At 41.5% G+C, this 21,827-nt stretch overlaps 2 protein-coding genes and 1 long non-coding RNA gene across 6 annotated transcripts in view; 2 read left to right on the forward strand and 1 right to left on the reverse strand.

Annotated features, from left to right (window-relative positions):
- The window catches only part of PLCB1 (phospholipase C beta 1), a 375,296-nt gene extending 366,028 nt beyond the window's left edge, over positions 1–9,268 (forward strand). The window contains exon 32 of one of the 4 annotated variants that reach the window (XM_048938285.1): positions 6,165–9,268. In XM_048938285.1, the coding sequence (XP_048794242.1) occupies positions 6,165–6,395 (231 nt within the window). In that variant the 3' untranslated portion in view covers positions 6,396–9,268. The remainder of the gene's footprint in view (positions 1–6,164) is intronic. The other 3 variants (XM_048938286.1, XM_048938288.1, XM_048938289.1) reach the window with 3 other exon arrangements.
- LOC125690185 (uncharacterized) overlaps positions 1–21,827 on the reverse strand; it is a 70,290-nt gene that overhangs the window by 13,184 nt on the left and 35,279 nt on the right. The window lies entirely within an intron of this gene.
- The window catches only part of PLCB4 (phospholipase C beta 4), a 241,677-nt gene continuing 231,860 nt past the window's right edge, over positions 12,011–21,827 (forward strand). The window contains exon 1 of the mRNA XM_048938282.1: positions 12,011–12,026. The gene's annotated coding sequence lies outside the window, so the exon portion shown is untranslated. The remainder of the gene's footprint in view (positions 12,027–21,827) is intronic.

A 21,827-nucleotide genomic window follows, 5' to 3' on the forward strand; every position in this document is an offset into this window, starting at 1 on the left:
AAAAAGAACTATTATTTGTAAAGGCAGTGATGGGTGTGCACTGAAACAGAGATGTCCTTGACTGAGGACAGGAATCATTAACAGAAGATTTCCACTCAGTGTAAAGACGGCACAGGCTATCCTTTACCTAGTGCAACACGTTTCCTGTGCCATCTCTGTTACTGATTGCCCTTAGGCTTTCTTTAATGATACAGCGCATCAGCATCTTTTGAGATAAGACCTTGGCTACCAGTGCAGCTTTGTTTCACATTTAGCTATATTGTCCTTGAATTAAGCCCAAACATTAATCCAGTGGCACGTTCCTTTATGCACTTGTCTATAGCCCCTGGTAGAGAAAGAAAATACTTCAACTCTTGCACTTTAATGAGCTCTGCACATGTAGTGATGTTAGCTCAGCTTCCCAACAAACTGCATTTCCCAACTACTTTCTTTAGGCCATTCTTTTATGTGGTAGAGGCAGGTAAATTGCTTTTAGGTATTGTCCCAGGGCTCCTCAATCCTATCAGCCTCACCTTGAGTCAACATCTCCTGCAGCCCCTCTGGTGTGCTGAGTGCCACGGAGGGACCGAGTCTGTGGGTGGCTCCAGGACAGCTAAGCAGTGCTTACTCCTTTGCCTTCCCAGCAGAAATCTGCTTAGTGGAAGAAATAACATAGCCCTTAATAAGAAACTCCTCCTGTTTCCAATTAAACAAAATTGCTGCCTATAAATCACTTGATTCCTGAGCTCTGTTCCTCAATTTTACTCTCCCTGTTACTGACAATTCTTGCTACTCCTATGTCTTTTAATGCTGTATCCCTGCAGAATGGCTTTCTAATTAAGTAAGCTCTGAAAATGAAAAGCAGCAGAACAGCAGCTTGCTTGTTCTCTGTACCCTTAATCCTGGTGTCCTGTATGTGCTATTTTGGAAGCTAAATTGAGGTCGCTGACATTATGCATATTTGTTGTCTGATGCAGTCTTAAAAGCCCCAAATCCTCTATTCAAAATTATCTTTAGGCATATGGGTCAAACATTTGCAGAAATCAAAACAGCATTTGGAGCTTTAGCAGATTTAGAGAAGCGGGGGAGGAGTGAGAAAGGGGCTGCAATCTCAGGACAGCCTATCTGTTGCAATATGCTTTCACTGACCAATGAAGACATCATTGTCTCTGAAGTTAACAAAATAAACAGTCCCAATGGCATGTGAAGAGGAAAGCGGGAGCTCTGCTAAGCAGAAATGTCCTGTAGAGGTTGCAGTCACCCTTTTGTTCTGAATCGTGCAGTGACTGGTTATTACATCTTGTCAAAATGCATTTTGCTGAAATTGCGTGGAAGAAATTAATGCAGTTGAGCTTATATCATCAATAAAACATAGGAACAAGTAGTATTTATGTGGAATTAAATACAATACTTTGTGTCGGTAGTGCCGCAGTAGTGGATACAGAGTAATATCAAAGTGCGCTGGCGAATAAATATAATAATCATGTACCAAAGTAGTCATTATTTTGACATTTTTTATATCCTCTACCTTAAGGGATAATAACACAACTTACAAAATTTTCTCATTTGGAATCAAAGCTCATGAAAATCTTTCCAAAAACTTGAGAATGAAGGGTTTCGTTTGGAAATGTGAGAGATTGTTGGAAATATCAAACTGTTCGGTTTTACCTGGAGTGCATTTTGCCTGAAGAATTGAGCCAAGAAGTTCTGATTATTTTTCATTCATAATTCACTGCATTACTCACAGCAAGAAAGTACGATCAAGGAAACAAAGTGTTTATGAATAATGCAAAATAAGGTAGATTAAAAAAGAAGGGATGAAAGAAACACAAAACTTAAACTGGCATACAGAAAAATTGCAAGAAGTATGGAAAATTGGAGACTAAGGAAAGTTTATTTTGGCTATATTAAATGTTTTTAGTTGGAAGAGCTTCATCAAAACAAATACAGTGTTAATGAATGTTTTTGATGTGACAGAATTTCATCAGAATTTCAATCCATTTCATGGATTTTTTTTCCCATTAAATGTTCCCTTTATCAAGTTGTATTTTAGATATATATTTCTCAAATATTTTTTGCTTGAAGATTTATTTTTCAGATGCTTCTCAAGTAGTGTGCTTTGGTCATTTTGAATTGAAAATACATTTCTTAAAAAGTGTGAGCTGGAATGAAACCGAGTCAGGTGGGAGGTGGAGGTGGCTTGGTTTTGCATCAGAAATCTGCCTCAGGGATGAGATTTTATATGGTGGTATGATACTGTCTGGTCACTCTGCTGTGTAGGCCAAGAATGCAGTCCACCAAGCTGTGGAAGCTTCTCTTCTCCCTCTTGCTATGGAAGAGAAGGAAAAATAGTCTGGAAAACTTTCATTACTAACTTCCGAAATGCACCTTAAAAAGGTGCAGCGGGATGGAGCAGCAGTCAGTGTTCACTTCACAGCTTCAAAGGTGTCGCTTTGGCAGGAGGGGAGAGGGGTTGGACGCGGTGTCCCCTGTAATTCCCCTGGGGCAGCCGAGTTGGAGGAGAGGAGGTCAGATGGCAGCGGTGTTGCGTGTCAGCCAGCTGTGTGCCTGTCTGCTGTCTGGAGCAATTGACGTAGGCTTGGGGGAAATGCAGCAGACTTTTACAAGACCTTAACAACTGCACCAGCCCACAGGTGCATTCCCAAATTTGCTAAGTGTGATTTTTGTACAGTTGCTCCAATTACAACCGGATTGGGAACTCATTTGGTCTCTGTGACCACAGACACACTCGTTGAAGGTACTTAGGGTCATGTTCTAATGCACTGGCTATATTTACTGCACGCAGCAAGGTCTTTGCTCCTGATACCTGCAGTTCTAAATCCAGTCGCCTGAAACAAAATATATTTGTGTTTGTGCATATATCTGCTTCCCATGGGTTAAGCTACTACAGAGCTTTCCTCCACATCTGAAATTTCTTCTCAGCTCATTGCTAGATTGTTATACTTAAACATCCCAGTGTGTTTGCTTTCCCACAGGTATCTTAAAAACAATTTTGAAATTAAAAACAAAACAGAATAATTTCCAGCAGCAGAAGGATAAGATGTATTTCAGTTAGCAAAAATGGAAGAGTTCAGTATTCTAAGCTTAAAGCTAATGTCAAAATAATATGAAATACTATAAATGTGGAATAATTACCAATTAAGGGGTTTAATATATTTATTTTATTTTCTAATTTTCTAAGATTTTTTTTAAGCAAAATGCTCAGTGTGAACTTCATCACTCCTACTACCTTGCATTGGCAGCGCATTCTATTACTCATGTGATCACTTTTTTCTTGGTGGTGATAGAAATTGGTAGAAGCTGTTCATTAGATCAAATTGTGAGTATTTGAAGGTCTGGAGGGGACTGTTGAGGGTAGTCTAAAACCAGTTTCTGCTTCTGTAATCCTTTATTGATTAAAGGTCATTATTTTAATGCTGTTATATTTGTAGGGTTAGTAATAATAGCTGGGTCTAAGTGCTATTAATAGTTTTAATAATACTATTGTTTTCCTTTCCTGAATGCATTTTCCTTACTTTAAGCAGAACAGCCATATTCATTTTCACCTCCACCTTCCAAGGAAGTGTTGCCAAGAGCTTTCTCTGAATGATGACCCTTTTTGGAAAGGGGTTGTAGCCAGGGATGCTGAAGAGCCCTTTGAAATGAAAGGGAATGTGAGCCAATCAGCTGGGCAGCTGGCTGGCCTCCAGGAGCTCTGCTCACTGAAGCACAGGCTTAGTCATGTAAAGCCTCACACATTTTCCAACCTCTTGGCTAGCTGCTGCGTTGCCGCAGTTGAGGTTCAAAAGCTACAGATGCTATTAGTCTGGGGCACAAGGGTGCATGAGCCTGTTTCTCCCCTGTGCTGCCCAGTGCCTGGCTGAAGTCAAAGGGGAGCCTCAGGCACAGGTACACTAAGTGTACCCTTGTGTGGTACAGATAACAAAGGCAGGACAGTTATAAAGCCTGAAATAGCTGCTGTGAGCAGTAGTTTGTAGAATTGCAATCCATAAAGTTACATGAAAAACAACTTGGTGTCCTAGTGGTTCACAGCCTGTTTCAGGCTTGTTGTGTACATGTATAATTTAATAGATGGCCATACTAACAGTGGAGGACCAAATGCAGTTGTGGATGGTGCACCTCATGAGCTTTGATCCATACCTAAGCTTAATCTCTCTGCTTTCATCTGTAATTTGGGGGTAATAAAACCAATACATGGCCATTGGATAAAACTAGGGTAAGCATATAGAATCGTTTGAGTTGGAAGGGACACTTAAAGGTAACCTAGTCCAATGCCCTGCAGTGAATTGGGACACATACCACTCAGTCAGGTTGCTTAGAGCCCTGTCCAGCCTGAACCTTGGATGTATCCTGGGATGGGGCATCTCTGGGCAACTTGTTCCAGTGTTTTTTACCTGCCAACCATGCTATACCGTGTTTTGTGTGTCTCAGATAATATCACAATGGAGACAAAAGGAGTATCCCTTCAGAATGTCTAGATATACAGTCAGAAAACAAATGAGAATTCAGTAAGAGACAAATACCACATGAAAGGAGGGTGCTATGGTACTCGATTGTATATGAGTTTATACAAATGTGTATTTTAGCAACAAGGTGTATTTAATGCAACCATTTATGCCTCAGGCTTGTTGGCGTTTGTCTGCAGTGTGACACCAAGGGGAAATGGAGACAGGAAGAGCAGGAAGATTGCCAGAAACTAGGCAACAAATGAGCCTTAGAAGAACTGACAAGGAAAGGCTATGTCTTAAATCTTCAGGAAAAAAAGTTGCAAAATGTGTCTAATGTAGAACTAGACCAGGTGAGCTAAGGACGGAGATTTGCACAACAGGAGAAAGAAGAGGCCTTACAGAAAAAAAGTCAGAAATGCAGGATGAAAACCAGGACAGAAGCACAGGGAGTGGGAATGGAACGGCTCAGAGGGATGTGTAGTGGTAAAGTCACGTGCTGTGGACAGGACAAGGATGATAAGAGTAGAGTAGGTCCTGAAGTTTGAGTGAAAATGTGTATTACCTGTGAAAGCTGTCACAGTCAGGTGAAAGAAACTCAAAACCAGATTGCCTAGATATAAGCATAGAAGTGACGGATCAGAACTCATAGTATCTTCATATCTTCCTGAAAAAATACAGCTCAGAATACAATTGACTAAGAAACTATTGCAAAACTGCTGCAGCTACAGTTAGCAGAATCTGACTCCCTCTTTTTAAGAAGGTAGGTGGATGGATGGATGGATGACCGACAAATGGATGGATGGACGGACAGATGGTCAGAGCGCTCGCAGGATTTGGCTTTGGAACTCACCCTGTTTGCTTCCTCCATGCTCAGATTGGTCATGATGAAAAAATTGGCTTTGTCTTCAGTTGAAACTTCCATACATATTAATGTTTTCTAAAGAATGGATCACACAGATCCTTATATGGGCACTAAAAACAAAGGCTATTTGAGTAAATACTGGGAAAGGGCCCACAGCTTCCTGAAGACTGATAGCCAGATTTCTTTCTGCATGCCTGTTGCATCCTGTTGATGATATGACACTTTTTCCCCAGTTATGTCCAAAACACATACTGCATTAATCAGATAATGTAACTTTCCATGATCTAACCCTAAAAAATGTAATTTAATGATTTCGCCCCCCCACCCCCACCCCGACTCTTTCTGACAACTGAGTTTTTCCTTATGTTTTCTCCAATCATTTTCAAACTCATGCCAAGAAGTTTGGCACAAGTTATTATATTGTTCTCTGAGCAATATTTGTGGCGTGATTAATGTGTGACTTGCTACCTGAAGCTTAATTAACCTTTCAGAGGCATATCCACAATCCTTACTGCTCTTGAATAAGGAATCCTGTGAAGGCTAGTAGGACTGTGGACACGAATACAGATAAACCACAAGGATCTTAAGGATCTGAGTAGCCCAGCACGGTACCCAAAACCAGCCTTATGCACAAGGGACCGCGTTTTCCTTCAGCTTTGCAATGACTGCATGGTAATTAATGGGCATAGCATATGTGTGGTGCTAATCTGAAAAAGGAAGAAGTATATTTTTGAATCAGGCAAAAGTGAGTTATTAACTTCCCCCCTCACCCCCCACGTGGTACTTTCCCCACACTGTATCTAACACTAGTCATATTAGATATAAATGAAGACAACTTCTTTGTTTTGTTGTAGTTGCAGGTGGAACTTGATCAGGAATATCAAGACAAATTCAAAAGACTGCCTTTGGAAATTCTGGAGTTTGTACAGGAAGCCATGAAAGGGAAAATCAGTGAAGATGGAGACCACAGTTCTGCCCCTTCTTCTCTGGCATCTGACAGTGGGAAATCAAATCATAAACCTCTGCAAAGTGAAGAGGAATTGGAAGAAGATAATTCAGAAAAAGTGTTTGATACTACTTTTTAACTGCCCAAGCACTACTTGGTGCGCCAGGGCACAGCGCTCCCCAACTACTTGGCTCTGCTTTCCTGATGTGAGCTGCAACTGAAGCACTTCAGAAGGCAGGAGGAATCTGTATTCAAGTGCACATTTCCCAAAAGGAAAGTTGTAAAAGAATTGTGCAGAGGTCTTCATTCCCATTCTTCAGCTTATTATTATGCTAAAGCGTAGTGCAGTTGTAATGGGAAAATTAATATGTTCACCATCCTCTCTCTCTCTTTGTTGGTTTTCTTTTTTGGTCAGTTTTCAATGGGTAATTTTCTGGCCATGTTCACTGCTAAGAATGTTTAATGAAGACCAGTATATTGAAAAGAGACAAACGTGTGCAGATTTCCTTTTGAAGTGCCAGTGCAAAGTGCTCTAAACTAATACAGATCCTAGAGAATATTATAACAGTACTTAATTATATTTGTTTCCTACTTTATAACTGCACCTTGACAACTGTACCATCATTTTACATTTGCACTGAAACATTTAATCCTTTTTAGCTTTGCAAGCACTGGTGGCTTGCTGTCTTAATATTATGTTTATCACGGGGACAGAAATATAATTGCTGCTGAAAACTCTTGGAACTGTGGAGAAGAGAGAGAAAGAGAAGAAATTTGCCTGGAGATTGTTGGTGTCTGTGTACGTCCGTGTTGTTACACCGTGTGAGTGCATATATGTTGGTATATATATATATGTGCACACACATCTGTCTATATGCACACATGGCATGTTTATATTTGAAGTCGATGTGGTCTCTTGGTGAAATGAAAAGTTTCAGGGATACGTGTATAGAGAATCTTTATGAAAGCTAACATCTGGGTTGTACTGATATAAAATAGTCATTAATCATAAGGTTCTTTTTGTGGTGTTAGTGTTGTAAATCAAAGTAGTTTTAGAATATAAATTTGATATATATTTTGCAGACTTAAAAGTATTGATTTTAAGTATCATATTTTAAGCTTATTGAATTTGATAGGATTATAAAATGTTTAGGACTACAGTATTTGAAATTGAGCAGAATCTTCCATTATTTTTAAGACCGAGGTTCGGTTTTACTAAGGTCTGGAATTTAAAAGGCAAAATATAAAAACCTGATCATTGATATTTAAAAATATATATTAATCCATTTAACTGACTAAAATAAGAAGAAGCAAAGTTTATGTACTGTATGATATGCATGAGAGAAGTAACAGCACATTTTCAGAAATTTATATCAAAAGACAAAGGGACTTCTTGAAAGTCAGGATATATGAAAAGGTAAAGAAATGCTATTCTCTGGCATCCCGTATTAACAGAAATAGGAATTATGAAACATTACAGATTGATTCTTGTTTGTGTCCGAGCCATTGCGTGATGCTGAAGGCTCTTCCCTTGGATGTGTAGTGAAAAGGCGTGCAGATCTGTACAGGGAGGCGTGATCCTGCAAGCTCACATCCACAACTGACACTGCACACCGCTGGGCTCAGTGGAACTTCTTTAGGTTAATAATGTTCATGCAAGAACATGTTCATGTTTGCAAGATCGGGGCCTTACTTTGCGTTCAGCAGTGGAGAAAGAAATCAATTGCATAGGGAGGCATTTTAATACACCATAACAAAGTTACTTTTCTTCCTTTCCCTCAGGATTTTAGTACTTTAAAGAAACTTTTTATTTGAATTTAAGCAATAAGATTCAAATTGAGATTAAGATTTCAGTTAAGGAATTGTGTATATATTTAGTTCAAATTATGGAAGACAAACAGTATTTTCATGTTTCTTTTCTAAACTTAGAGTGGAAAAAATTGCACAGTTTGGAGATTGTATTTTGGATTAAAACTGTCTTGATTTATGGTGATGAAAGTAGTTAGCATAAAACGCAAAAATTTGACTTCCATCTTAATACTAGGAAAGGGGAATCCTCTGTAAATCTTTATTTTGCACTTTGAAATCAATATTAATCATTTATGGAAAATGAAGAGTCAAGATGTAATGCTGCATTTTATAAAGTGAAAATGACATTGTTTAAATTATTAAAAGAATAAACTGATAGCAGTGTTGACAATAAAACTGAAGACTGTCATTGTACAGTGCAGGCTTTTAGGTAAATCTTAGCTCCTTTGAATTTCAGTGGTACACTCCCGTGGGCTTCAGCAGAGCCAGGGTATCACCACGGTCTTTGAAGAAACTTGGGCAAATACCAATTGATCTTTATTTATATTTAAAAACACAACAAAACTGTTCTGGTTGGGTTAAGTATACTATTGGCTGTAGTCATTTTACAGTACGTTTGTATTTGACCATTTACTGTACTCACATTTTTTATATCTGTACAGTGCCACTTTCTGCAGGTGTAAGGTAGTGTGTAATACTGTACATCTTGCATTGTTCAAACTATTTCAGTGAAACAGATATCATTTAATATTGATATTACTTGAACTAGAGTAAGATAATGAAAAAGGGTCTTTATGATGTGCAAGTCTTGTGCCTTTTATGTATTTGCCTTGTTCCGTGTTGAATGTGTGGAAATGCTGTATTGTGGATTTTCTGCTGTATAGAATAGAGCTGTCTATATTAAACTAGGTCGTGCACTTCAGATATCTTTACACTACTGAAAATAGCTTGGTTTTGGCAGTATAAACAGAATTTTAAAAATTCTAATGACAGCCAGACATTTTAGATTTAACATGTTCATAATTATGTTAATTAATGCTCATGTATTAGCTAAACATTCACTGAAAGATAACTAAAGGGACATCATTGCTTGCCTTTCTTTGAAATCAGTGTTGCTCTTGTACATTGTATTAATAGTGTCTGTAATTGATTAGTCCTTGATGATTTGCTTTCAAAGTAGGATGAAATATTTCAGTTAAAATGTTGGGTTTTTTTTGGTTCTTCAATCTATGATTGTTTCAGAGGCATAATTCACATTTTTGTAAAAATTCTATGCAATTTTGTGGCATGATGTTTCTTCCACTTGTAATTTTATGTGCTTACATTACAGATCCAAAGGACAAATAAAAATTTCTTAACACAAGGTGGATGTTTTCTCTGTTCGTTGACTCACGAATGGTAGTTGACTCCGGAAACCTTCCTGACCTCGGAGACCTTATGCTGAGCCCTTTGCCCCCACAGAGAGCAGTGGCACAAGGCGCCAATGAATTCCCCCCATCGGCTCCTCTGTTCACAAAAATAAGAACAAGAAACTGTATGTAAGGGTCTCCTCCACCCCTCGCAGGGAACATGTGCATTTGCTGCTGTTCTGAAAAAAAAACCCAAAGAAAACAGGAAAAATGCATGGCAGCTCATGAGCCGGTAAGAATACCTAATGGTGTACACAACAAGCCGTTACAGAAGAACAATTGCATGGTTTTTCAGTCATACCTGTAAAATACCTCAACGTTTTAGAGCTGCCTTACTTCTTTTCACTTCCCCAGATGTTCTGCTAATCATCTATGCAATTATATATGTGCTGTGAATTGTACCTGTGCAGAGGCCTTCCACTGAGAGCACTGGAAAATGAATCTGTTCCTTTGGCTTTTGACTTTCCCCATTTAATTTACAACGTAAAAGATTATCTCTGGGAGAAGAGATAAGCAGGTATATTAATCCAGTGTACTAAGGGATATACCTATTAAAATAAATAGTCCCCAAGGCAGTGAGACTCGAAGTACTTACTAGAAAAGATTTGGGGAAATGGGGTTTGAAGAGAAGAATGGACATGGCACAGTATAAAAGCAGAAGGGAAGAAAGGAATAGAGATAAATGTTGAGACCAGGAATTTGACAAACCAAGAATAGGAAAGAAAAAGAAGAGGAAGACAGCAAAAGAAAAGGAAAATGGATTTATTTCCTTCTCAAAGAAGGAATAGTGGAGTGTGAAACCATCAAGGACACGGTTTGCCAAGGCTCCATCATGATAGGAGGCAAAAGGGAGGTGAGAGTGGAGGTGGATGGGAACTCAGTGCAGATGAACAAGGCTGAGAAGCAGCACGGTGGAGGGACTTACAGGAGCATGTGGGTGAGACCCCAAGAGGAGGGCAGACAGTGGCAGTGAGCACAGTGAGAGAAGCTGGAAGACTACGAGAAGGATTGTGAAGTAACCCCTGGCTCCTGGGAGGGGTTGGCAAGACAGGATTCTTACAGTCAGCCGAGCAGACATCCCCATAATTAGTTGTACTTCAGCAACAGGAGACATATTTGGTTACTGAGGAAGAAGAGCAACAGTGTGGAAGAGCTATTTGGAAGTCACCCAAGGGACAGCAGTGTCACAGAGGCCAGGCAGCAGGGGCAGAGCCGTGTACTTTGTACTTTTATGCAGCTGTGAATTTCAGGCAAAACAAGACTGGTGGGTCTGAAGATTCAAGAGGGTTCTACAAATGGTCCTGACAATGCCAGAAGAAAACCAGTCCCACCACAGCAGCAGAAAATCCGTTACTATCAGCTAGGGAAGGTGACTCAAGACTTGGCTTTGCCTTCAAAGTGAATGCTTTAATGACTAACTCCAGTGCCTGGTTCCAGGCTGAGTATTTGATCCTCAGCTCCAAGAGCCTTAAATTGCTTCTTTCACAGTTATGTTGCTTCCAGGCAAGGGCTGGAGGATGCCCAAAAGTAACTGAAATATTGGGGTGAGGGTACTGTTGCTGAGCAGTATGGGCAGTTCAGAGCAGGTGAGCAGGGTTAAGGACTGTACAACCAGGCCTTCTAAAACATGGGCATGCTCTCACATCCCCAGGAAGTCATTTCAGGGTAAGCAACAGTATCTCTGAAAGAAAGGAATGAGAATTTAAAGGCACAGAGGCTATTATACCCTCAGACTTCAGGAGTGTTCTAAGCATGAGAGCTGCAAAAATCAAAGCCTTGCTGGAAGCATCTAAGCTGCCAAAGCCACCAAGATTCAGCTGCAAACCTCAGGTCAGCATTTCTTATTGACTGATTAGCTTCAGTGTCTGCACGTGGCTTGTTTGGGTTTCCATTCAAACACTTTTCTAAGAAGTACGTCCCTCAAGATTTTAACTCTAAATCTGATCTTCACATCTGACATCAGATACAAAAGAACCAGACGGAGTGTTAATTTAAAATAGACAAATCCTCTCTCACATTTAGCACTAATCATTCATAGTCAACACCTGAATGCTAGACCACTTCTTTTCTGTGACCCTACTACTTCCTACAGAGTTGAAATGAGGACCTCCCTGCCCAGTTCTTCCCAGAAGCAGCACATCCCTAAATATGCACAACAAGATTTACTTAGACATCATTAGGGCTAGTTTTGCCTCAGACAGGATCCTGGCCTTGCTTTTCTCCAAGAGCTCAGTAAGAGAATGATACTGTGCTATACAAAAAGAAAAGAATAACTACCCAGCAAAAGGGTCAGAGTGAGACATTAAAGCCATGTGCAAAAAGCAGCTGGTGATGATCACTGTATGGAAATCAGTTACGGCCTGATTGCACACCTGGGGAAAGTACCAGTCAGCCCTGGGAGCACAGGTGAAGGCAATTCAACTGACCAGAAGGGGTGGAGCCTGGCTCCACAGACCTCATTTAGGGGCTGAGTGGCACGGGGGAAGGTTCTCTTGCTGGAGGTTACTTGTTGGTGGAGCTTTCCTCTGTGTACCTGCGATCTTCTGGTATGGGTGAGTGAACTTTTTCCCTTCTTTTTTTAGTACCTTTCTGTTTTGCTGGTTCTTCTGTCATTGTGCTTCTGTTGTAATGCCTTTCCTGTTGTGTTAATCTGTTTAATTGTTGCAATAGCAAAGTTAAGGAAGCTGACTGGAGAAAAGCACTGTAGGTTTAAGAAGTTTCTAGAAAGAGAGGCTTTCCACTGATGCGCACTAATAATACAGTCAGAAGGAGAAAAAGCTTGATCTGTGTTGCTTTCTACAATGTAATTGTGTAGTGGAAATGCTAAATCAGGACTTAAACACTTGATAGGATTGAGCACTTGGTAGGAAGGCAGGGCCACTCCAAGGGAGCTCAGATGCAAGCAATACTTCTGAGTGACCAGTAGGGATGGAGTCAGGATCAGACTTCACGTAAGGGTTAACAGTGGAGGCAAGGGACTCTCATTAGGGAATGTACCTGAGGTTTTCTGAAGGTAAGGAGCCTCTTTCCTTTATTTCTGTGTCTATGGCTGTTGGATTTGAGCAAATCCTTGCTTACTGCAGCCTGCGACCTTGCTACTCTGCTTTCATTGCTGTGCTTTCCATTTCATTACAGATTGTTTTCCATTCTAAATGAGTGCCTTTTGAGGTGTGTTTCTTGAATTGCTTGGGATTAGTATCATGGGAATAGCATATATGTGCTATGAAAGACGGATCTCAGAAATAAAAGAAAAATCTGTGTTCAGCTCTCAAGCACTGTAAAGACCAGACGTAATACACTGCTTATTGTATAACTGAGACAATTTTAAAGGCTTGGGTTTTTGTGGGATGGCAGGCTAAAAAGTGCTGTGGGGGAGCATATTGTGCCTTGTCTCAGAGAAGGTTAACTAGAACAGGTAGAAGGGCTTTATGTGGCACTAGAGGGGCCAAGTTCTAATTAGAAGCAAATTGAAGCCAACCTGGCAACTGTAAAGAGATCTGAAACTTACTGCTGTATCATTGGTGTAAGCCTAGCTACTGAGCAGAGAGCTTTCATTGCTGAGAAGTGGAATGTAATTAGCATTTCCAAGCTGTGATGGGTAACAGGTGTGTTCAAATGTGTAGATGTAGCCTCTGTAACAAGGACTGAATCTCTTAAAAAGAAGTAAACTTATTTTGTTGTATTCTTAGGTGACGCTTCTAGTTTGGTTAGTGTGGCTACATTTGTCTGATCTCCTAAAGGCAGCAGAGAACTGCAAGCAAAGCCAGGGAATTGCTTTCAGTTGGCTGAGAGATAAAAGGTGTGAAATACTCTGTCCAAATCTTGTATCTGGATTTTCAGGAAGGTTCTGGTATATTGTAATCTGAAAGTTGGGCTTTCACAAGTAAATTGCTGGAAGCTGATGATCTCTCAAGTCTCTTGGAAAAGCATGTTGAGAGCTGACAGATGGAAACTGTAAGCAAGCAAGTTACAGATGAAGTGCAATACTTTTTTTTACCTTCTGTATAAATGTACCAGAGGTCATTAATTGTAAGTACTGAGAGTAGATGTAGATGAGGAGCTGCAGAGGACATGTTGTGTAACTTGCATTGTGCAGTCCATGCAGGTGCAGCAGAGAGGGGGGCAATGGCTGCCATCTGTGATCTGTTCCCACTGTCTCTCTTGGACTAAAGGTCCAAACATTTTATCACAACATTTTCTGCTCTTGAAGAGCTTCTTTCCTCCACAGCAGGGCACTTCACATAAAAGGCTGTGATTCTCCTGTGAAGGCTTTGCAATGTCCTCTTAATTGCCAATGTTTATAGCATAATCGTGAGCGTGATCTTTCTTTGTGGTTGAGCAATATGGGATGTCTCTCAATAATGTGGCATTCTCCAAGGACATCAATCGGTAAAACTGTGGTAGCTCAGGCACTATTTCCAATAAATGGAGTGAATCAACCCAAGTGCCCTCAGAGCTTGCTGCCAACCAAGAGGAGCTGATGAACTCTGGCTGGAGGCAGAACTGTGAAGTCTGTGTCTGAGTGCAGCCTGGTGGAGGAGGTGGTGGCAGTGCTCAGTGCATGCCACAGTTTCAATGCAAGGTTACAACAGTCTCAGCAAAGAGCTCCTTCCTATCAACTCTTTTCTATGTAGATGAAAAGCCTCTACTGAGCCAAGTAGCCTCCTAGAAGAAAGAAAAAGCCTCTTTCCCTTTAATGAATAAACATTGTTCCATACTTCCACTTTCCTGCTCCAAAATGCTCACTCTCATCTTTAAGCACCACCTCTGCTGCTTTCAGTGCCTGTAGGGCTGTGGGATGCTGTCAATTAGTGACTGCAGGAGAAAGATTGCTGAGACCTTCACACAGTAGCTTGATTCTGCAGTGCATAGAGCAGCAAATGCCCAAACAGCTGCTGGACCCTGTGGAGTGGGAAAAGCCCTTTCCCAGGATATGAGAGTATTTTTCCCTGTGCTTTTCATTGTTGGATTGACAGCAGGGTGGGGTTATGGTCAGTGCAATTCTGCACATGGCAGCAGGCCTAAGTCTGGGATCATGTTTGTGTTGCATCTATTCTGGGTAAATGCTGCTTAAGGAGCAGGCCCTTGGTTCATCCAGCATGGTGACTTCTGCCATATAGCCAGGTTGGTGAGGGGAGCATATATGGTGTCTTTGATGGGATGTGTTTCTTGGATGTGTTCACAGCTTTTTTGGGGAGGAGGAAATGGGTACTCTTGATTCTTTGTTGTATGAAATTTCTCTTACTGCACTGTGTAGGTGCTTTCAGTTTCTTGCTTAAAGAATGGTGGTCACATTCTGATGGCACCTTGCTATCTTCATATTAGCAACAAAACAATTACTTTGTTTTCCCTGAGGAAATTCAGCTTGAGGTATGTGCACGTTCTTCCTTTGTGCTGGAGTTATTTTGTGAAAAGCGATGGTCTTCTGTTGCCATAATTTAAAACCATATCAGTGTTAACAAATCCCCGTTCTGTCATTCCGGTGACAGATCAGGGAGTGATGATAACTTTCTTGTGTCAAAGTAACTAATGAGAATGAAATTATCTGGCTCTCTGTGGAAATGCTGCTATTCTCAGCTCCTGCTGGGATGCTGCTGTTTCCCACTGGCAGCTGAAGTGCAGACCCTGGCAATGCTGCAGGTCCTGTGACGGAGGAGCCAGACAGTGTCTGTTGGCCCAGAGAGGGGTTGGGGTACAGGGATAGGAGTTAGTAAATGCTGCACATACTGGTAGAAATCTCAGGATTTAACTGCACCTGCTTTTCTAGGATAATCTATTAATTGAGGAGGTAGTATCTTGCCTTGTGGAGTTAACAGAGCCAAGTTTTAATTTTCCTGTGTTCCAGTCACTTACAAGCTCTGGGATAATCAGTGATGTACAATTTGACTATGTGTAGCACTATCTTGCTGTGTTGGCACGTGCATTCTCTGCCTGCTTGTCTGCTTTGCATCCCTGTCCTAAACTTATGAAGTCCATTTGGTGTTTGCTCTAATGTATCTGCAGTGTCAGTGGGGAGTGTAGGTCCTACTTACTGCACTTTTACTCAATTTCTGAGCGCTTTGAAGCATCTCTAGAAGTAAAGAACTGTCTTTATACAATGATGCTTATAACTACTTGTTCCAGAGAAGGATTTCTTTGCTGTGTCTAGAAGTATAGAGGATTATTTTTAGAGGCTGAAGTAGGCATGTAATCCAATTGCAGGTGGAGGGGGACTGCTCACTACTGCCTCCTCCTCTCCCACATCTCCTGTCTTGCCTTGGGGTTTCTGTGCCTCTGGCTCCTTTGGGGCTGGGGTGAAGCCTGCCTGCAGAAAGGTGGCAGTGCTGCCTCTACCACTGTTGCTCCATCTGCTCACACACTGCACAGACTTCTATACCAACCAGTTGTTAATAATGAATTTTAGCCAATTTTTAATTTAGAGTGTGTAGTGGAAATGCTAAGTTGCAGCTTGAACCAGTGATTGAGCACCTGGTGGGAAGGCAGGGGCCAACCTAGGGGAGCACAGTTCATATGAGTGACCATGGGACGCAGCCAGGATCCACTCCTTCCCAGACCTCAGGCAGAGGAGACAAGGCATCTCCAGGGAGATCCCTGTGTACCTGAGGCCTTCTGAAATTAAGCAGCTGCTTGCTCGTTTTTGTGTCCAGAACTGTTGCATTAGAGTGAATCCTCACTCACTGCAGTCTGGGATCTAGCTGCTCTGCTGTCATTGTTGTGCTTTCCATTGCATTACAAAGTGAAAATCCAAAGTTGCTTTCTTTGTGTCTGAAAAGCTGTTTTATGCTTTCATAAGAGACTTCAGAAAAGCTCTACCAGTTACAGGGGTCTCTTCAAGGTAATTAATTACTGTGCTAGGCATATATCTAATCTGAAAACTTGATATATCCACATGCTGCTGAAAGTCCTTTAGAGGTCTTAGAGCTCACCAGGGGATCCTCTGCTATATATATGTGTGTGTGTGTGTGTGTGTGTCAACATGCACACTTTAATGTATGTTCTAGGAAGGAGCTGGGCTGCACACCCTATGTTCACAACTCAAAGTGGAGGGAATATTCCCTTATGGGAAATATTACAGCTCAGTATGCTGCCTGAAAATCACCTGAAACTCAGGTGGAGAGACTGCATTTCAGTAATTATTCCCATCCTGAGCCTGCAGTGGAGGAGGGCATCCAGGCCTGCACAAGTCTCAGCTTCCAGTAAATGCGACACTAAGAAAGGCCAGCACAACCACTGTTTATGCTGGAGTCCTCACTGTGCAGAAAGTGGTTTGGAAGATCTTTCTCCCATATCCTCAGAAAGAGGAGTGGTGCAAAGCTAGTGGCTAGAAGGCATCCCATAGCCCTGTGTGGAACTCAGAGGTGATGTTACTGCTTGTGTGGGAATCAAGTGTTGTTTCTGCATTAGAATTGTATAATATTATTTTTATTTTATGATCTCCGCTATCATAGTTCCCAGGAACACGCTGTATATATGTGTATATATGTACATTTTGTCATACACACTGCAAGAATATCCTGCACGAGAGCAAACCAGAGAACAAGCCATGGCAGCCCGAGGAAGCGCCTGACATTGGGAAGGCCTGACATCATCCCCCAGTGCTCTTTGTTTAACGATGATGACTTTAAAGAAAATCACCATATCAATAGGACAAGGAGAGCACCGAGACATCTTGGAGACAACAGGATGACTGCTGACTGGCACCAGATAACAAGTAAATAACAAATGTAAACCTTCTGATAAGATTGTGAACCTGGAGTACCCAGCCATTGGGGAAACAGGGGAGGGGGAAGGCAAGGGGGAGAAAACAGGGTATAAAGGCTGTCATGTTGTGTCCATAGGCGCGCTCCTACTTGTGGGACGCCCGCCATTGCAATCGCGAATAAATTGTGCTTTTATCAGAGATACCGTCCTGACAAAATTACTTGGATTATTTCCAACAATTTGGGGGCTCGTCCGGGATTTATCGCCTCTTTGAGAGTCTCCCTACTGCCCTGCACAGGATAGGTGCACCCCGCTGATTTCAGCGGTCCTGTCTGGGTGCTGAGGTGACTCCTTGGTACGGCCGATAAAAAAACCGAGACTGTTTCATAGAGGACGGACTCTGTAAAAGCCAAGGGGCAGGTAGGCACGGGTGTTGGCCATTGCGACCCGGTAACTTCGTGCACGGACCAAGGTAAGGGGATTTAACTCTTTCCTTGGGGGTCGGTTGAGACTCTTGAGTGTGTGTGACTGAGACGCGCTGTCAGTGCGAAGCGAGTGCGGAGTCCCGACCTGCGGTTCCGCTGTCCCGCGAGGGGCACGGCCAGGGACGGACGAAGCGGCTGTGTTGGTGAAAGGAAGAGTCTCGGGAGGGAACTGTTGGTGTGCGGTACCCTGTGCACTTGACGAAGTGCCAGCAGTACACCCCTATTAATCCGAGATAGGAGTATAGTACTCCTGAGGGATTGGGCCCAAAATCCGAGAATCAGAGTGTGGTAACCTGTGAGCTGGGGAGTTCACAGTAGCATTCTGGAGGGATGGGTAATAGGAGTTCCCGAGAGCAGGGGAAAAAGGTCCCCGGAATGGTGCCTAGAGAGAGCCAGCCCCTTGGGAGAAGTGCTTCAAAATTGGAAAATAATCCCAAAACTAGGAAAAGAACAGGGAAAAGATGTTTAAATGCTGTATACAGTAGGGAGCCACTACAGGGAAAATCATTTTTTTTTTTTACCAAAATAGGAGTCTGACGAAAATTGGGCCTATCAGACTTTGTATTTATATGTAAACAGTAAGACTCCTTTTTCTGAAACAGAATTGGCTTAAGTCGCTTAATGAGTGCAAGGAGTAAAGAAATGTTCCTCGCGAGGAGTCCAAGTTCAAAGGAAATGGGAAAGAGAAGCAGAAAGATCATAAATGGGATCCCTTAGGTAACTTCCCCCCCCCTTTAATTTCTAAAGCAGTGCAATTTTTAAAGCAGCGGTGACCTCTCCAGAGGAGGAGAGTGGGTGCTGCTGATCTGTGCAGGGTCCTGGAGAGAGGATGCGCTCTCGATTACTGAGGGAGTTGGAGTAATGCGAATGGGACCTGGAGAGTTTTCCTTTCTCTAATACTAACCTTACTAATACTTCACTTTGTCCTCTTAAGGCAGTCTTAGGTCAAAGGGAAAAAAGGTGCGGTAATGCCTGCTGTTTTTACTAGAAGAGAAGTTAGGAGTTGCAAGAAAAATTCCTTAACTGAGGATCCTATAAGTGTAGCAGAACAATTAGATCAATTTCTAGGGCCTAATTTGTACTCATGGATGGAAATGATATTTATCATTGACATGTTGTTTATTGGAGAAGGAGGTTGGCAGCTATGCAAGTGTGGGAAATGAATACAGAGGGAAGGTTGAGCTCTGGAGGAAGGCAGAGAGAGAGGAAGGATCCTGAGGATAAATTGTACTGATTATTGTCACTGTCTTTATGATTGTTAAATGTTTATGTCCTGAAGGTGTTGTGTTATGTTATGTTGTGTACGAGGCTGTTATGGAACAAGGGGTGTCTAAAGTGATATGAGAAGACCCCCTGGGTTGTATTTTGGCTCACTGGAGAAACATTGTTGGTGAGCCAGGGGGAATATTGAATAAGAAACCAGGAACGTAAATGGAGTAATGGGACCAGTTGTATAATTGAGTGCCCGAATCATGAGACCAAGTGCTGGGTGTTTGTGGAAGTTGAGGAATTGTGTAGTTTGATTTGTGGATTTTGAAGGCACTGGGAGAAACTGTCTTAATGGTATGTGGAAATGCAATTGTTAATGGTATGTGGAATTGCAGTTTTAATGGTATGTGGAAATTATGTGGAAATGCAGTTTTTAATGGTATGCGGAAATGCAACTTTTAATAGTATGTGGAAATTGTGTGGAAATGCAGTTTTTAACGGGATGTGGAAATTATGTGGAAATGCAATTTTAATGGTATGTAGAAATGCAGTTGTTAACGGTATATGGAAATTATGTGGAAATGCAGCTTTTAGTGGTATGTGGAAATGCAGTTTTAATGGTATATGAAAATGCAGAAATGCAGTTTTTAATGGGATGTGGAAATTGTGTGGAAATGCAACTTTTAATGGTATGTGGAAATTATGTGGAAACGCAGTTTTAATGGTATATGAAAATGCAGAAATGCAATTTTAATGGTATGTGGAAATTGTGTGGAAATGCAACTTTTAATGGTATGTGGAAATTATGTGGAAATGCAGTTTTAATGGTATGTGGAAACGCAGTTTTAATGGTATATGGAAATGCAGAAATGCAACTTTTAATGGTATGTGGAAATTATGTGGAAATGCAGTTTTAATGGTATGTGGAAACGCAGTTTTAATGGTATATGGAAATGCAGAAATGCAACTTTTAATGGTATGTGGAAATTATGTGGAAATGCAGTTTTTAATGGTATGCGGAATTGCAATTGTTAATGGTATGTGGAATTGCAGTTGAGGGTACAAATAGTGGAATTGTGGAAAAACAAACAAACAAACAAAGAATGGCAAAAAGGTTAAGGAAAACAGTGAGTTTGGGATATTAGAGTTGGGCCGGCACGAGAACACATCCCCGCACACCCCCCCCTGCGGCTTGTAAGAACAACTTGGAGTGGGAGAAAGAGCTGGGGGCCGGAGCCTCTCGCTGTGATGTGAAGGGTGCAGTGCTTGTGAATGGGGATGGGACGGACATTGGAAGTGAGAATAGCCGGCATCTGCAGAGCTGGGGAAACCCGGTATCAGTGTGAGCACTGGAAGCCTGGGGAGAGAAGGGAGTGAAACTGAAATACAATGTTAGTAATGGCTGTGATGATGAGAGTTTGGGAAGTGAAAAGGGCTTGGGAAAAACAAACTGAGGAATGCAAAGTTGAGCAAGGTTAACAGGGATGTCCTTACCTAGAAGAAGAGGTAAGGGGAGCCTGGAAGGACTCAGGGAGAGTTCCACCCTGCCAGGACTGAAAGTAGCAGGGGAAGCAGGCTGAAGAGGTTTATTTTCTGGTACCTCTGGGTGCGTCTTACTGTTACCCGTAGATGATTTTTGTAATAGTTGTAGCAGCTACTGGCAAGAGAAGTTTACTTTTTTTTGGACCAATTAAATACAGGCTAGGAGAACAAGTAGGAATATATAAATTCTTGTACATGCCGGGTTCTCCAAAACGATTATTTGGGCATGACATGTTAGAATAGTTGAATGTAGAGATTAAATTCAGTAGAGACGATTGGACCTACTTGTCAAGCAAGAGCAATGGACTGAAAATTTTAAGTCTGGCTTTAACACAAACTGGGAAAAGCAATGTTGTACTGCCAGAAGTTACGTAAATCCTACATTGGGTATACACAGGATTGCAGGCATCAGGGATGCCTGGCAGAGCCAAAAATGCAGCCCAATGAAAGTTAAGTTAAAGATGGGAGCCAGCCCAACCAGGGTAAAGCAATGCCCTTTGAGGATACAAGATTGTAGGAGGATAAAAGAAATAAAAATAACTTTTTGGATTTTGGATTACTAATTGGATAGAAATCCAAATACAACACCCAATCTTGCAAATGAAAAATTGGATGGCAAGAGCCATAGTTTGGTACAAGGTTTGAGGGCAATTAATAGAAAAGTTGAATATATACAACTCATGGTGTATATCTTTATTAACCAAGCTAAGGAATAAGCAGGTGGGGTTTACCGTTCTGGACTTGAAGTACACCTTTTTCTGCCTGGTTTTGCCAAAGAAAGTCTAAAATTATTTGCCTTTGAATAGGAAAACTCAAATATGGAGAAAAAAAAAAAAAAAAAAAAAATTAAATTAAAAGTAATAATAATAATAATTCAGTTAACCTGCACAGTGATACCCAGGGTTGTGAGAACAGCCCAGTGATTTTTGAGAACTGGTCAACTCGTGAGCCTGAGATTTGGGTTCACCATCTCACAGTGGAACTTTACTGCAGTACGTGGATGCTACAGTTACAAAGGACTGTGTGCAATAGACTGTGAGCTTGCTGAATTTCTTGATTTAAATGGCTATCAAGTTTCTCAACAGAAAGAACAACTGATCAAAGAGAAGGAAGCAACTTGCTGAACACCCAGAACACCAACGCAGAGCTGCCTCCAAGCCAGCAGTGTGTGACTGCATGGAGACTGTCTGTGCAAGTTGGTCAGAGCTACAGGAGGAACCGTTGGACGATGCTGAGGAGTCCTGGATTCATCGACGGAAGCAGTTTTGTGAAGACAAGGAAACCGTAAGGCAGGACATGCAGTAACTGCTACTGACAAGGTAATTGAAGCAAAACCATTACCTGTGGGGACTTCCACTCAGAAGGCTGAAATAATTGCCTTGACAAGAACCTTAAATATATGGATGGATGCTAAAT

The sequence above is a fragment of the Lagopus muta genome, chromosome 2, assembly GCF_023343835.1.
Source record: "Lagopus muta isolate bLagMut1 chromosome 2, bLagMut1 primary, whole genome shotgun sequence".
NCBI lineage: Eukaryota > Metazoa > Chordata > Aves > Galliformes > Phasianidae > Lagopus > Lagopus muta.